This window comes from Phodopus roborovskii, unplaced genomic scaffold (genome assembly GCF_943737965.1).
Source record: "Phodopus roborovskii unplaced genomic scaffold, PHOROB, whole genome shotgun sequence".
Taxonomy (NCBI): Eukaryota; Metazoa; Chordata; class Mammalia; order Rodentia; family Cricetidae; genus Phodopus; species Phodopus roborovskii.
This window is the reverse complement of record NW_026126525.1, coordinates 29,547,391-29,565,032: the sequence shown is the minus strand read 5'-3', so window position 1 is coordinate 29,565,032 and position 17,642 is coordinate 29,547,391. Positions and strand designations below refer to the sequence as shown.

The following is a 17,642-nucleotide window of genomic DNA, read 5'->3' as shown; positions in this document are numbered from 1 at the left end:
GCTGATACCTTATGAACCAATATGGAGGGGGGTAAATTAAGTGTGGGGATACTCTGTCGACCCCATGCATGGAGGTTTTCAGACAAATCAGGTCTTAAAATAATCAGTGTGGAACTTACCCCCCCACACACACACACACAAACCAGAAATTATCACATTTAAAATCTAACATGTTTAACTTTCATTTTCTGTTTAAGTTTCACACACGGATATTATGTTCTTTTTTAAAAAGTATATTTAAGTCTGCTGCTTGGCAATGTGAAACATTAAACTGATCTCTGAACATGGCCAAATTAGGATGCAGTTACACTTGATTTCATGAACCAATTCCTTCTATTGAGGATCTAATCACATTTAATTGCATGCTCCACATTAAAGTTTTCTCTTTATTAGGCTTTTCCCGTAGAAGACTCAATGGAATCTGAGTATGTGGCTTCGTCTCGAGCCTTAGGAACGAGCTTCCAGCCTGTGCTGCTAAAGCGTTATGCATTTACCAAGAGAAAATGTGACCAGGAATCTGGAATCATCAGTAGGGAAATCCCGCCTAAGCAACTTCCAGATATTCTGTTCTGTTCTCCCAAAGAAAGATCCACCAATACAAGAACACTCTGGGGGCTGGGGACACACTCACTGTTACTGCAGTTCTCCTCGTCACTTCCATCTTGACAGTCTTGGTCTCCATCACACTGGAAGGTGCTAGGAATGCACTGTCCATTTCTGCATTCTACCAGGCCCTGGCTGTAACAAGCTAGGGGAGGCCAGAAGAACAGTCACTTTATATACGGCTGCCTATTACTGATCATACAAATCAAGCATTACCAACAAATGATGTGTTGTGCACACACAGACAAATGGGGCAATACTTCTTATTTAAATGTAGTATTACTCATTTTTTTTTTCACTTCAAGAATTTCTTGAATGGAGGGTTTTCTTTCTTTCTCAATTTTCTCTTCATTATAAAAGAGCATGCATTACCAATTGAGTGCTTTCCAATGATACTGGATGTGATAAAAAAACAAATAGTTTATAAGAGGTGTGTTTGTTTCGTGGTAAAAAAAAAAACATGGTAGGTGTGTCATATACATCAAATGCAGATCCCTGGGAGACAGATGTTATAGCCGTTGTTTTACAAATGAGAGAACTGAAGTTGAGAGAACACAAAGCCCATTTCTAAATCACAAGGCTGCTGGGAGGTAGGGGAAGACTATAAAAACAAGCTTGTCTGACTCTAGGCCAAACTTTTCATTCCACAGCTTCCTAATCTAACAAGCTAATGAAATAATGGGTTCAAAAGAACTCCCAGAATACCTACTGCACAGTGAATACTTCATTGTACAACTTATTTATGACTGGTGTTTAAACGGGGGAGGGTATCAGGTTACTTTTAGCTTTCTGATTTTTGTGATTTCTCAACATTCTCTACTTCCTGCATTTTAAAGCATCAGAAACGCATATGCCGTGTGTCCTCAGGCTTCGATGAATTGCCATCTAACATTAAGACCCATTTCTTGAATCAAGGCTCCTCACCAGATGTGTTTTCTTTAGTGTCTTGCTCTTGTCAATACTTTAATACAGCCACTCTGTCCCATTGGCTTACAAAGGAAGGGCTTCACTTTAAGTAGGGGGAGAGAAAGCCAGGTAGCATGACTATGGAACTTTTTACACAGCTTTCCATATGTCAAAATAGAACTATGTTATCTGCATTTCTATTTTTGCCTCAAAGTATAAGCCAAGTAAATATACAATTTCATATTCAATACCTATGGGTTCTAAGTTTAAAGATTAAGCTAATTACAAACAAAAACATTGGGGCAAATATAATTGTATTAAATGTGTACAGAGTGTTTTCCTTATTGTTTCGTAAACAGTATAACAGCTATATGCAGAATGTTTACATTGTATTATGTTTTATAAGTGAACTAGGAATGATTTCAAGTACATAGGAAATGTGAATAGATTGTACACAAGTACCATGCTTTCCCATGTAAAGAGCTTGAACATTTTCAGATTTTGAGATCCACCCAGTGTCCTGTAATCAGTGCAGCTACCATAGGGAAACCTGGGCCAAGCCTTTCTACTAAGTGAACTAAAAGGTTTAGTTCAAATATCTATAGTGAGATGTGTCATTTTTAACCATTGCAGGTAAGTTATACTATTTCAACATTTAACTGCCACTATTTCACTTTTTTCATTTCTGAGGGAAAGCATGCTTTCCTAAAAGGAAAGCATAGCTAACAATTCTGCCTGTTATGAGATGATGTAAAAATAAGTTTTCATTTCTCTAGCAACACCACCTGCTATAAAATGACAATTACTATCATACTCTCTCTTTGTTACTATAGGATCATAGCAGGCTCCTTCTTTCTGGCACTTCTCCCATGTTCTCCCACAAATGGCCCCTGAGAACATGCTTAGAGGCTTGGCTGCTCGTATATAACTTGCAGAGAAAAGGGGACTCCATGGTCTCTGGGAAGAGAGTTGCCTTTGGACAACTCCCAGACACATAAAGGATACAGGAGCAGCAAGAGAAAAAGCAGACATTGATGGTCCAGATCTGTCAGTTTAAGTTTGGACTTTGGAGGAGAGGAGTCTGAGGTCAGAGCTATATTGATACTGTTCTCACACCTCTTGAATGCTACATTCACAGACAAAAGACAGAGTTAGATCAATAGAACCAAAGCTTAAGCAATCTTCCTCCCTGAGTGCTGTTTAATGGACTTTGGTTTCTGTGCAGTATAAACAGGAGCAAAAGGAACAACAAGCAAAATCAGACTTCTTGGGGGTGGGGTGCACTCACAGCAGTTGACCTCGTCAGACTTGTCCACACAGTCATGGTCCCCATCACACACCCACTCAGCAATGATGCAGCGCCCATCTCCACAGCGATGCTCCTTCATGGGATTGCACTCTAGAGACAAAGAAAAATCATGAGGATAGAGAGAGCATGGGGAAAACTTAGACTTGTGCCCACAGATCCAATTGAAGAGAATCTACTCTCATTGTTTCTGGTCCATCATTAATGTTCTTAGGATGGCTCCAGCCAAGTTCACGTGTTACCCTTCCACCAGGCCAAGCCCCACAGTCCACATTCCTGTGGGCAAAGACTCATCTGCTTTTCAAGACAGGTGTTCTAATTGCTGGCATATTTTGCTTCCTTTATTTAGGGGGAAAATCTATGACTTTTACAATGAGTCAAGTGAACAGAAGTAAGGTTTGAGCTATAGAATGCAGATGGCTGATTGATGTGTCTGTAACAGGCCTGCTGTGTTTCTAAGAATTATAACATCTCCCTGCTAAGCTGGGAAGATGAGCTATGTTATCCCTCCTGATGCTAAGCCTAGGTTTTCTACTGGATTATCCAAATCTATAGCTCATGTTTGAAAGAATTGCTAGGCAAGATAGGAAAACCATTATTGTTTTGTTTTTATGATTTCTTTGCATCTGGATATCTACTCTGCTCCAATCAACACATTCCTGGAATATGGCAAGTGAGGGAGCTTGCTAAGTGGGAAGTTTTCTCTCTTAAAAGGAAGAATTCATAGACTGCTTTGCTCTGAGAGGTATTGTAACAGTTCTATTAATGGTAAGGGTTCACAAAGAGCAGATGTAATAATGAGGAAGTTTCATGTGTCTCCATGAATGTGGCCATTGTCATAGTCTCCTGAGTAACAATGGCTCATAAAAGGTATCACAGAGAGGTAAAGCAGAGAATATGGAAGGCATGGTGTGGAGAAAAGAAGTAACCACAAGAGAGGATGCTTGGGTGGGAACCAGGAGATTCACTCATGATTTGTTCACTGGAGACAGAGAACAGAGCAGAGACTGGGCCAGGGAGGACTATAATTTCTGCTATTTAATGAAGACATCTTGAAAGCATAGCCTTTGAAACACATGCTTATCTTCAGAGGGCTTTGCTACTAACAATTCTGTTTTACATATGTGTACTACCTAGTAACACACCCATCTTTAAATCACCACATACTGTGGGCTTTCCCAACCTCTAGGTTGTTACTTCATTGGAAAAACAAAGAGTGTAGATTAGATGAAGTAAGGTTCTTCATACGAGATTCTGTGATGGACAAGATAACAATTGTCTCCCATTCTTTGTCCCATATCTAAACAGCCCACTTATATCTAATAACTAGTTAGCAGATTGTACACCTAGAGATTTTAATATTTTATGAATGAAGTGAAGAGAAGTTAGACAAGACTTCTAGAAACCACCAAATTTCCCAGCTTGGCACTATTTTATGACCATCTTTACTCTGAGACTTCCTTTGCCTCACACTCTAATCCTTTCTAGCAACCCTTTAGATAATCTCAAATATTGACCATTATTCAACACTGGTCTTAGTTTCAGCTTGCCTTTGTTACATATTATAAATTTCCTACTGTCAATAACATATTACATAAAAATGTAAAGCTAATCACAAGCTATCAAGATCAATAAGCAAGAGTTATTTTGCTGGTTTTGATTCCAAAACATGGTGCAGTATTAAATTTGCCCGTTCACATGAGTTTTTATGTTTATAAAGACAAGAAATTGGCATTTGCACATAAAACCAATCTCTCATCCTAACCCTTGGTGACTACACCATGTAAGGAGTCACTAAAGTCATGTGGTGGTGGGAGCCTTGGACACATGTTACACTTTATCCTCAGCAAAGTTTGGCTCAGGAGCTCAAAATCCAAACATAAGCCTGCTGCGGCCAGAGGACAAACAGAACATGAAGCAGAAAAACACACTTTAACAAGTCCACTATCTTTCCACTCTACTTCCTTAACATTTCCTTAGTGTGACTGCCAGACAAGAAGGAGGGTGCTGATGCAGAACCCTACTGAGACAAGTGTTCAGATGAACTCTTCTTTCTGAAAGGAGAAGGTGTGTTTAGCTTTGTTTTGCAACCTTCTGGTCATAGAAGTGAACAGATAGATACGTGCTCTTGGTCATAAATACCTGTGGTTCCTAATAAAACCATTTGAGGAATCAGTGCTACTTACCACAGTTTTTCTCATCGCTCAGATCTCCACAGTCATCATATCCATCACACACAAAGCTGTGATTGAGACACTTTCCTGTGTGGCAGTGAAACAGGGCCTCACTGCAGTCTGCAGACAAGGAAAGTTACAGGGGTATCATCAGAGCGGCACACTACACTAGTGTCCAATCGAACAAAAGCTAGGATGGGGAGGGGGGACCTTGCTGATGACCTGATTCATGCCTATTATTTTACAGGTAAGGAGTTAGAGAAACACAACGGCTGGCAGAGATATTGAAGAACCAGGCCCAAGACACTGATCCCAAGTCAAGTTCTTTTATCTCTTTTGGAAGCCTTTCTCTGACTTTTACCTTATGTTACTTGAAAGATCCTTCTTTCTACTAATGTAGTGTATGTTTATCTAGAGTAGCTGGCTTTGATGGAAAGTGTGCCATTTCTAAGTATGTCTCCTTTACAGGGTAAGTATAAATTCAGGGGGGCAATGTGTCATCTACACTGTAGTGTTGCCACTTCTTTTTGCATAAACAGCACTGCTCACACCAATGGGTGTTTCATAACACATGCTTAAGAAAGCAAGCACTTTCCCAAGATTATGATGGCAAGGTGAGAATTGGTGATATGTAAAACTCAGGAAGCTTAATAGTTAGTGTAATAATAAGTACATGTAGGGAAAGAGCTTGTGAGTGAAGCTTGGAATGAATCTATTAGACTTCAACACTGCGGGAAAGTTAACTGTTAGAAGACCAGTCTATCTTGAGTCCACTTTTCCAGCATTAATAGATACATATTGCCCTCTTCTGCACACGACCTAGCATGTTGGTGACCATTAGGTAAATCTTTTGGAATGTACAAATAGACCATTCATTCACTTCCACCAACCAAAAGGCTAAGAATGTTTGCTGTCAGCACCTGAGACCTACAGATGACATTTTCTGGCTTTTCTGTAATCCACCTAACTGATGTTTCCACCAATGTATTTGAAATGTCTTGACTTACAACTTTTATTGTTCTGATACTATAAAACTTCACGGAACTGCTACCATGTTACAATGTAGTACCCGAGTAAAGCTGTATCTGTGTTCCTGGTCCAGGTCACTCATATTTAGCTCTAGAATAAACCATCTCTTGTGCTTCTTTGAGGTGAGAATTGTTTCTTTTGTTGACTCTTTATCAATATTAAGAGGAACATAAGGTTGTCCTTGGGTAGTTTAGAACTCTTGTGTTGATTCTGACATCTCCGACCAATGGCAATTCTAGTGTTTTCAACCCTACAAACCTCTAAAATGGTGTAAAGATGCTCATGTCAACACCTGATATTGGGATACTAAACACCAATGTGCAAATTATAAACCCTGACCTCTAGTTCAAACCACATGTAAACAGTAAATCAAAATAAATAACATACTTAAATGCATTAATAACTATCAGAATACTTCTAAAAGAAAGCATGAGGGGGAAGTCTTTGTGACTTTGGAGTAGGTAAAGAATTCTTAGATAAGACATTGAAAGTATAAGTTAGCTCTGAACACAGGAGACCTGCCTATCCACTCAGGACCACCCGTAATTTCCACCTGCTTGATCTCTGACCCCCACCCCCAGTCTTCTGCTGGAGTCCCGGGCCCCTCCCAGAGATTGGCCTATATCTGTAGGACCACTCTGAGTTCCCACCAGTAAGATCCTTGACCCCCAAAGTAGGGCCTCTGCTAAAGAAAGAGGCCTCAGGTGGAGAGTGCCAGGTCCCTGTGAGATCCCACTATCGGTATAGAAACATCCCAAGTATCAGCCCAGCCTTTGTCCTCTTCTGCCAGCCATTGGCTAGAGGCCCCTGTCTGTGGAGAGACCTCCTAGAGTGCTTGAACCACCCAGAGCTACAGATATTGAATCTCTGACCACATAAACCCACCAGGGAAGTACCATAGAGAGAGGGAGAGACCCCACCAACACCTACTGGAAGAAGCTATGGGAAGACAGAAATACAAGAAAACACCTAACAACAGAAAGACAAGCATGACACCACCAGAATCTAGGGAATCTACACCAACTAGAACGGAACACAACAACAAAGCAGAGGAAGCAGAAGGGAACGACTTTTACCATCATAAAAATGATAGAGGCCCTCAAAGAAGATGTGAGAAAATCCCTTAAAGAAATGGAAGAAAAAACAAACAAAAAAGTGGAATAAATGAACAAATTTCTTAAGGAAAGTAAAGAAAGTACAGAAAGCCAAGAAAAAACAATTAAGCAGGTGAAGGAAATGGTTCAAGGCTTGAAAACTGAAATAGAGAAAATAAAGGCAACACAAACCGAAGGAATGCTGGAAATAGAAAAACTGGGCAAACCATCAGGAACTACAAACACAAGCATAACCAACATAATTCAAGAGATGGAAGAGAGAATCTCAGGCGCAGAAGATAAACTAGAAGAAATAGATTCATCGACCAAAGAAAATCATAAATCCAACATATCCTTAACACAAAACATCCAGGAAATGTGGGACACCGTGAAAAGGCCAAACCTAAGAATAATAGGCATAGAGGAAAGCCCAGCTCAAAGGTGCCGAAAACATATTCAACAAAATCATTGAGGAAAACTTTCCCAATATGAAGAAGGACATGCACATGAAAGTACAAGAAGCATACCGAACATCAAATAGGCTGGACCAAAGAAAAAAGACCCCTCGACATATAATAATCAAAACACCTAGCATACAGAATAAAGAAAAAATATTAAGAGCAGCAAAGGAAAAAGGACAGGTAACATATAAAGGCAGACCTATCAAAATTACACCTGAATTCTCCATGGAAACCCTCAAGGCCAGAAGGTCCTGGATAGATATTCTACAAGTAGTAAGAGAACACGGATGACAGCCCAGGCTACTATATGCAGCAAAACTCTCAATCACTATAGATAGAGAAAACAAGATATTTAATAACCAAACCAGATTTTCACAATACATAAGTATTGGAAGGAAAACTCCAACCAAAGGAAGGTAACTACGCCCACAAAAATGTAGACAACAGATAATCTAACTACACCAGAAACCAAGGATAAAGCAGAACAAATATATTCACAATACCACTGCCAACAACAAACCTAAAACAAACAAGTATCAACAATCAATGGTCCTTACTCACCCTCAACATTAATGGTCTTAACTCACCTTTAAAAAGACACAGGCTAACAGAATGGATACGAAGACATAATCCATCCTTCTGCTGCATACAAGAAACACATCTATGCTTCAAAGATAGACATTACCTCAGGGTAAAGGGTGGGGAAAAGATCTTCCAATCAAATGGAACCAAGAAGCAAGCAGGTGTAGCTATCCTAATATTTAACAAGCTAGACTTCAAACCAAAATTAATCAAAAGAGATGAAGACGGTCATTTCACATTCATCACAGGAGAAATCCATCAACACAAAGTCTCAGTTCTGAACATCTATGCCCCAAATACAAAGGCACCCACATTCGTAAAAGAAACGCTACTAAAACTCAAAGCTCATATAAAACCTCACACACTTATAGTGGGAGACTTCAATACACCACTCTCAATACTAGACAGGACCACCAATCAGAAACTCAACAAAGAAGCAAAAGAACTAACAGAAGTTATGTCTCAACTGGGTTTAACAGACATGTATAGATCATTCCATGCAAACACAAAAGAATATACCTTCTTCTCTGTTCCACATGGAACCTTCTCTAAAATTAACCACATACCAGGTGGCATAACAAACCTCAACAGATACAAGAAAATAGGAATAGTCCCCTGTACCTTATCAGACCACCATGCTTTAAAATTGGAATTCAACAACAACACAAATAGCAGAAAACCTGCAGACTCATGAAAACTGAACAATGTGCAATTGCACCACACCTAGGTCAAATAGGAAAGAAAGAAAGAAATTAAGGACTTTCCAATATTCAACGAGAATGAGGACACAGCGTACCTGAACTTATGTGACACCTTGAAAGCAGTGCTACAAGGGAAGTTCATTGCACTAAGTGCCCATATGAAGAAAACAGAGGATAGTCTCATAAGAGAATTAACAGCACAACTGAAAGTCTTAGAACAGAGAGAGGCAAACTTACCCTGTAGGAGTATATGCCAGGAAATAATCAACTTGAGGTCTGAAATCAACAAAATAGAAAACAAGAAAACAATACAAAAATCAATGCAACAAAGAGTTTGTTTTTTGAGAAAACAAGATAGACAAACCTTTCTCCAAACTAAGGAAAAAGCAGAGAGAGAACATGCAAATTAAAATCAGAAATGAAAAGGAGAACATAACAACAGACACAGTGGAAATCCAGATAGTTTTCAGGTCATACTTTGAAACCTGTATTCCACAAAAATTCAAATTTCAAAGGAAATGGACAAATTTCTGGATAACTATCACTTACCAAAATTAAATCAAGAACAGACACACAACTTAAATAGACCTATAACCCACAATGAAAAAGAAGCAGTCATCGAAAGCCTTCCAACCAAAAAAAAGTCCAGGGCCAGATGGATTCAGTGCAGAATTCTACCAAACATTCAAGGAAGAACTAATATCAATACTCCTCAAATTGTTCCACTAGATAGAAACAGAAGGTTCATTACCGAACTCTTTCTACGAGGCCACAATCACCTTAGTACCCAAGCCTCACAAAGACACAACTAAGAAAGAAAACTACAGACCAATACCCTGATGAACATTGATGCAAAAATACTGAATAAAATACTAGCAAACCAAATCCAAGAACTAATACCAATACTCCTCAAACTGTTCCACAAAATAGAAACAGAAGGTTCATTGCCAAACTCTTTTTATGAGGCCACAATCACCTTTGTACCCAAGCCTCACAAAGACACAACTAAGAAAGAAAACTAGAGACCAATATCCCTGATGAGCATCGATGCAAAAATACTCAATAAATACTGGCAAACTGAATTCAAGAATACATCAGAGAAATCATCCACCATGACCAATTAGGCTTCATCCCTGGATTGCAGGGATGGTTTGGCATGCAAAAATCTATCAACGTGATCCACCATATAAACAAACTGAAAAAGAAAAACCATATGAATATCTCCCTAGATGCTGAAAAAGCCTTCGACAACACTCTTTCATGATAAAGGTCTTGGAGAGATCAGGGATAACAGGAACATACCTAAACATAATAAGAGCAATATACAGCAAACCAACTGCCAACATCAAACTGAATGGAGAGAAACTTAAGCCGATTCTTAAGCCCTCTCTCTCCATATCTCTTCAATATCGTACTTGAAGTTCTAGCTAAAGCTATAAGACAACAGAAGGAGATCAAGGGGAACCAAATTGGAAAGGAAGAAGTCAAACTGTCACTATTTGTAGATGATATGATAGTTTACATAAGCGACCCAATAAACTCTACCAGGGAACTCCTACAGCTGATAAACACCTTCAGCAAACTAGCAGGATACAACATAAATTAAAAAAAAAAAAAATCAGTAGCCCTACTTTTTTTTCAGACAACAAAGAAACAGAGAAAGAAGTCAGAGAAACATCACCCTTTACAATAGCCACAAGCAACATAAAGTATCTTGGGGCAATGCTTATCAAACAAGTAAAAGACCTATATAATAAGAACTTTGTGGCTCTAAAGAAAGAAATTAAAGAAGATACCAGAAAATGGAAAGATCTCTCATGCTCTTGGATAGGTAGGATAATCATAGTAAAAATGGCAATCTTGCCAAAAGCAATCTACAAATTCAATACAATCCCCATTAAAATCCCACCACAATTCTTCACTGACCTTGAAAGGATAATAATCAACATTATATGGAAAAACAAATGACCCAGGATAGCCAAAACAACCCTATACAATAAAAGAACTTCAGGAGGCATCACCATTCCTGACTTTAAGCTCTACTACAGAGCTATAGTTCTGAAAACAGCCTGTTATTGACTGGTAGACCAATGTAATCAAATTGAAAATCCTGATATTAACCCACACACCTATGAACTCCTGATTTTCGACAAAACAGCTAAAATTATACAATGGGGCGAGGACAGCATCTTCAACAAATGGTGCTGGCACAATTGAATGAGGGTGTGTAAAATACTGCAGATAGACCCATGTCTGTCACCATGTACAAAACTCAAGGCCAAATGGATCAAAGACCTCAACATCAATCCAGCCACATTGAACCTCTTAGAAAAGAAAGTAGGAGGTACCCTTGAACAAATTGGTATAGGAGACTGCTTCCTGAACACAACTCCAGGGGCACAGACACTGAGAGCAACAATTAATAAATGGGACCTCTTCAAACTTAGAAGCTTCTGTAAGGCAAAGGACACAGTGGACAAGACCAAACAGCAGCCCACAGACTGGGAAAAGATTTTCACCAATCCTATATCAGACAAAGGGCTGATCTCCAAAATATACAAAGAACTCAAGAAACTAGCCAACAAAACACCAAATAACCCTATTAAAAATGGGGTACAGAACTGAAGAAAGAATTCTCAATAGAGGAAATCAAAAAGGCTGAAAGACACTTAAGAAAGTGCTCAACATCCTTAGCTATCAGGGAAATGCAAATCAAAACAACTTTGATCTTATTCCTGCCAGAATGGCTAAAATTAGAAACACCAATGACAATTCATGCTGGAGAGGATGTGGAGAAAGGGGAACACTCCTCCACTACTGGTGGGAGTGCAAACTCATGCAGCCATTTTGGAGATCAGTAGGCGGTTCCTCAGGAAAATGGGAATTAGTTTACCACAGGACCCGGCAATCCCCCTCTTAGGCATATACCCAAATGATCCACAACCATGCAACAAAGACATCTGCTCAACTATGTTCACAGCAGCACTATTTGTAATAGCAAGAACCTGGAAGCAACCTAGATGCCCCTCAATTGAAGAATGGATAATGAACATGTGGCACATCTACACAATGGAATACTACTCTGCAGAAAAAAATAATGGTATCTTGAAATTCGCAGGCAAGTGGATAGCACTTGAAGAAACCATCCTGAATGAGGTAACCCAGTCACAAAAAGAGGAACACAGTATGTACTCACTCATATATGGATTTTAGACCTAGAGCAAAGGATCACCAACCTATAATTCACACCACCAGAGGAACTAGGATACAAGGTGTATTCTAAGAGATTGATATAAATTCCCTCACAGAAGCAGGAAGACACAAGTCCCCCCAGAGCACAGGGGAAGTGGGAGGAGGCAGTGAATGGAGAGAGAAATAGGAGAAAACAAGGGGGAGGAAAGGAAAAGCCGTGTGAATAGGAAGACTGAGTTCAGTTAGGAATAGAAGACAGGAGAGAGAGAGAGAGAGAGAGAGAGAGAGAGAGAGAGAGAGAGAGAAACATAAAAGTGGGAGCCAATATTGGTTTGAAGAGAAAACTGAACATGAAGAAACATCTAGAGAACTACAAGACTGCCTCCAACTAACAATTTGAGCTTCGGTGGAAAGGCTACCATAAATGCCCTTCCTGGATAGAGAGATCAACAACTAACTTATCCATGGAGCCCTCATCTAATACCTGTTGGAAACAGGAGCAAACACCCATACATAAACACTGAGTAGAACTAGAACCCAGATGCAGATGGAGAGGACAAGACCTCTCCAGGCAGCAGAAACACATAGAGACAGGTGACCTGAACAAGGAGGAGCTAACAGCCCCCCCCCCAGACTGATAGCTGGGAATCCAGCTTGGGACTAACTCAGGCCCCCCTGAATATGGGTCTCAGCCAGAAGGACTGAGCAGTCTAGGGGACCTCAGACAGTGGAACCAGGATGTATCCCTGGTGCACAAAAGGACCTTGCAAACACATCCCCATGGAGGGATAACAGCCTTAATCTAGAGACAGGAGAGAAGCCCTAGTCCCTACTTCAAATGACTCGTCAGATCTACATGACCCCAACTGGATGGCATTCCCTTACATATGGAATTGGGGGGGAGATGGGAGGGGAGGGTGGTTAGAGTGCATGTCAGAGGGTAGAGAGGGTAAAAGTGAGACAGGGAGCAAGGAAGGGAGGGAGGAAGGGAGGGAGGGAGGGAACTGAGATCGATATGTAAAATAATAAATTAAATAAAAAAGAAAGTATAAGTTATTCAAAGATATCACTGTCAAAATGGAAAAAAAAACAAGCAAAATTGTAGAAAAGTAACTGTAACCATATTTAGGTTTTACACCCAGTGTGCACACATACACAAATTCAGACACACACACACACTGTAATAGTGTACCAATCCTACTCTAGGTAGAAAACTTAAATAAAAAGCCTATTTTGAAGACACACAACTAGCTAATAAGTACAAAAAAAGGTTTGTGACATTCCTAGCTGTTAAAGAAACTCAAATCCAGAAATCCAGGCCACCCAAAAAAAAAAAAAAAAAGTTTCACATTCAATGCCTATAACCAGGTAAGAAAAAAGTAAATTCAAGTAAAAATTTTGTAAAATAGAAACTCCCATGCATTCTTGGAGCTGATATAAAAGGATTACACTATGGAAAGAGCTTGGCAGCCTTGTCACACAACTAATTCATGTTTTCTATTCTCAAGATTCTGTCTAAGAGGAACTAAACATGATTCACACAAAGACCTGTATATGAATATTTGCAGCAGCCTTATTCATCATAGCCCTAAACTGGAAGAAATCCAAATGTTCACCAACTGAGGAATGAGCAACAAAATATAGTATATGCTTACAGTGGGACACTATTCAGAGATTGAAGAAACCAAATGCCTGATCTATGTGGTATGATTGATTAACCTCATAATGTTATGTTTAGTGAAAGAAAACAGAATCAAAGTCTTCCTACTATATGAGACATCTATGAAATTCCCAGAAGACAGTAGATTTATAAAGACCAATTTCAAAGCAGTGGTTTCCATTTTCAGGAGTAGGGATTCTCAGAAGATGGGTAGGAGGGAAATTTGCAATGGATTGGAAAATTATGATGATTGAATTATAGACTCAAGTCTATAAATTCACTGAAGTTTAGCAGATGAAATTTACAATATATAAACTGTACTTCAAAAAAATCTCTATGAAACATTTTGTTCCATGCTTAGTAACTGTGTTTCAGAAATGTATTATCTTCTTTTTGCCTCATTTATATTAAATTAAGTATAAAAATGGGTTGCTATGAGGTTGTTTTCCCTCATTTAAATGAGGGAATGAACAAGACCAGGTTTCTTCATGTTGTTGAGAAGGACTGTGAGCAATGAGTAGTATCTCAGTGGAGTAGATGTAATGATAGATTTGGCATGTTTCAAGTAGAGGAGACAGGAAAAACAAATGAAAAAAAAGGTCAGGAATGAAGGCCGATGAGGATGAAAGAGTCAGTATTCAGACCTGGAGTACTCTAAACATCAGATGGTTGCCCAACATCCTGTACCTCATACAGGTCATGGGAGAAGCTCAGTAACAATAATTATTATCCAAAGCCTTTGCCACCTGTTTTCCAGCTTCCCTCCAAGTTCTTGTGTTCTAAAGCCCAGTAGGGTGGCTATAGTCTATAATCTTAAAAGAGACTAAAGAATAAGTATTATGAAATGATACAAAATGCAGAGGCATTTAATCATTACATAGTGTATACATTATTGAGTTATCACATTGTACTAAATATGTGCAATTGTTGTCTCGATTAAAAAGGAGATGTCTTTGCACTGATTAGTTAAACCATTCATAAATGTCTACTTCAAAAAGCTTTTCTTCTGAGGAACTATCTTAACTTTCAGAATCACCTCAGCTCAAGAATGGTGTAGGCCTTGTAGATCCTCTACAGTAACGTCATTAAGAAAAGAATATATATACATATATGTATATATGTATATATGATGTATATGTATATATGTGTATACGTATATACATAAATACATTATACACTTACATGTATACAGAAAAATTTAAGCACTCATTAGTTTTTACTCCTTGCAACCTGAATAATTTTCAAGCAAGGATGGAATAATAAAGGAAAATTTAAGAACAAGAAGAGGTGCCAGTCCTTATATTGACAGTCCTGTTTCCTCCTATCATCTTCCTACACTGTACCCATCTGCTGAGTGAGGCATGATTGACAGCTGAGCCCAGGAAGGTTATGGCCATGCTAGGTTTTGATGTCCACAGAGCAGAGTAGGAAATATGCACTGAGATACATGTAGTTTTTTGAAAATGTTTAAAAGGTCTTTCATTTTTATTTTATTTTAATCTAATTATTTTTAGGAAGTCTTGAATTAATGTGGTAGAACAAGCATTATCCAGGAAAGTAGTCTTCTCAACTTATCCATCAGTGTAACAGTCCATGCATGCCCCAGAGAGGAAAGGGAAGATTAGAAACCATGAATAAAATGATTTTCAAGCAGTGTGTTTTACTCTTTCTGATGGTAGGAGCACTAGAGAATCAAATAATCCATTTAGTATCTGATTAACCTAAGAGCACACCAAAACTTTCCAGAAGTTTCTTTTAAGCTTGTTCTGGATCTTTGGTACTGCATACTAAAACACCTCATCAGAGATATTTTTTAAGATTATCATTGTCATTTACTAAACTATCGCATGAATGGTAAGAACACTGGCATTTTGCTAAAAAAAATTAATTCAGCTCCCATTATCATCTTCTCAGTGAAAAGATTCTTTCAGAAGTCAGATACCAAATTAGCTGCTTAGAAAATAGCTTGTTACTTCCTCACCACCCTTCAGATCGGAAACACTCAAAGCCTCACCCAAGAATACCATGCAGCCAAGAGCCCACAGCAAACAGCAAAGATCACAGTGGCTCCTTTTATTGGAGTAAATGTTTATTTGTGCTGAAAAGATGTGGTCAGCACAATTTGGGGCCAACAAATCATAATTTTCAAAAGGTTCTTGCTGCAATTTCTTTTACTCAGTTCAAGCATAATTTTTGCCTAGACCTAAGTTAGTTTTTTTTATGTTTTTTGTTTGTTTGTTTATCTCTCTCTCTCTCTCTCTCTCTCTCTCCCTCCCTCTCACATCTGTCACCTCTATCTATCTCCCCCCCCCTTCACTTTCTTCTTACAGAGAACTTGATGGAAAAATGTTTCTTCTGAAGTTCTTCCATATAAATATTTACTTCAGTTTGGCATCTGATAAATACCCTATTAACCTTTGTCCCTCAAAATTATCATTAAATTAAAGCAGAAGGTTAAGAAAGTCTTTTTATCAAGGACCTCTTTCAGTTTGCTTGGTCTCCTGCTCCATAAACATGAACTGGTTTGCCTCAGTCAGGAAGCAGTGGGAAAGCTTAGTGAGTGAAGGTCATTTGGTGCAATCTTGTTACTGTGAGATGACTGGAGAGGTGAGAAGACTTGCCCAGCACTGCCTTATCTCTCAACAGACTTCTAAGAGGCCCACCCTGGTGAATACCTGGTTTTTTTTTTTTTTTTCCCCACTGCTGACCCTACCTGTGGAGGTGAGCTCTCCCCTGCATCTTAGACGACGGATTCACAGTTGTGTGGACATGGATGTTTAGCAAAGTCCTCGACTGAAAACCACCAGACCCTGGCAGCACCCCCTGATACTCGCAGATGTAGCAGTGAGAAATGCCTCCACATGTTGAAAAATGTCACCTGCAGGGTGAGAACCACTGTCCTAGCACATAAACACAGCGTACAGGCCTAGCTTAAATCTTCCTTTTCCCTCTGGTCTCTCTGCATACCTCAGTTTACAGTGCCCTGTGTTCTGATAATAGGATTTCGTGGCACTGCGTGTATGCCATCTTGTTTGGTTTTATGACATTTCTTGTATTATGGTCTTCAAAACCATATTTGAAATGTCATATTTAGTATTTGTACTAATCATTAAGGTTTAATGGTAATTGAGAAGGCTATGTTGCATCTGGGAACGATGCAACAAGTGGTGTCAGCGATCCCTTGTGGATGAGGGTGGGGATCATAGGGTTCCACCTCTTCCTGACAGAAGATTGACTACTGAAAGGTTCTGGAAAGGTGGAAGTCATTGTCTTCAATTGAGTTCCCAATAGTGATCTCGCCAAGCTCTGATGGATTGTTCCAAACCCATGGCCACACAGATGGCACCAGTTAAACCCAGTGGGTACAAAAACAAAACAAATCAAGAATGTGAAAGGGTTGGAAAGGTAGGAAAGAGGAGGTTGACAGGACAGAAGGTGATAGTAATTAGAATGTATTTTATACATATAGAAAACAGTCAGCCTGCTGTGGGGGAGCTCGCCTTTAACCCCAGCACGCGGGAGGCAGAGGCAGGCGGATCTCAGTGAGTATGAGGCCAGCCTGGTCTACAAAGTGAATTTCAGGACAGCCAGGACTATTACACAGAGAAACCATTTCTGGAACCCCCACCCCCCAAAAAAGGTCAGTGACAATTTAATTAACAAAAAAGATTGAGTGTTCTGTTTGTGTATTTCCCCTGATGAGACTAACAGTCCCGTGAAGAAAGAAGTCAAGATGTTACATATTATCTCCTCACTGGGTTTCTATGACACGGTTCACAGATGGCTGAAATTTAAGAATACACAATTGTTTAGCTGAGTCAGTATTTTCGTAGAACCACTACGCTAAATGAATTCTGCAAAATGTTTGAAGTTCTTCCTTAGTTGTTGAATGAGACACTTTTACTATCCTAACGGAATGTCTCTAGTATTTGTA

General features: G+C 39.2%; 1 protein-coding gene across 1 annotated transcript in view; it reads right to left on the bottom strand.

Annotated features, from left to right (window-relative positions):
• Positions 1–17,642, bottom strand: part of Corin (corin, serine peptidase) — a 196,252-nt gene that overhangs the window by 58,077 nt on the left and 120,533 nt on the right. The window contains 3 exon segments of the mRNA XM_051198201.1: positions 632–748; positions 2,798–2,908; positions 5,002–5,109. Of these exon segments, the coding sequence (XP_051054158.1) occupies positions 632–748; positions 2,798–2,908; positions 5,002–5,109 (336 nt within the window).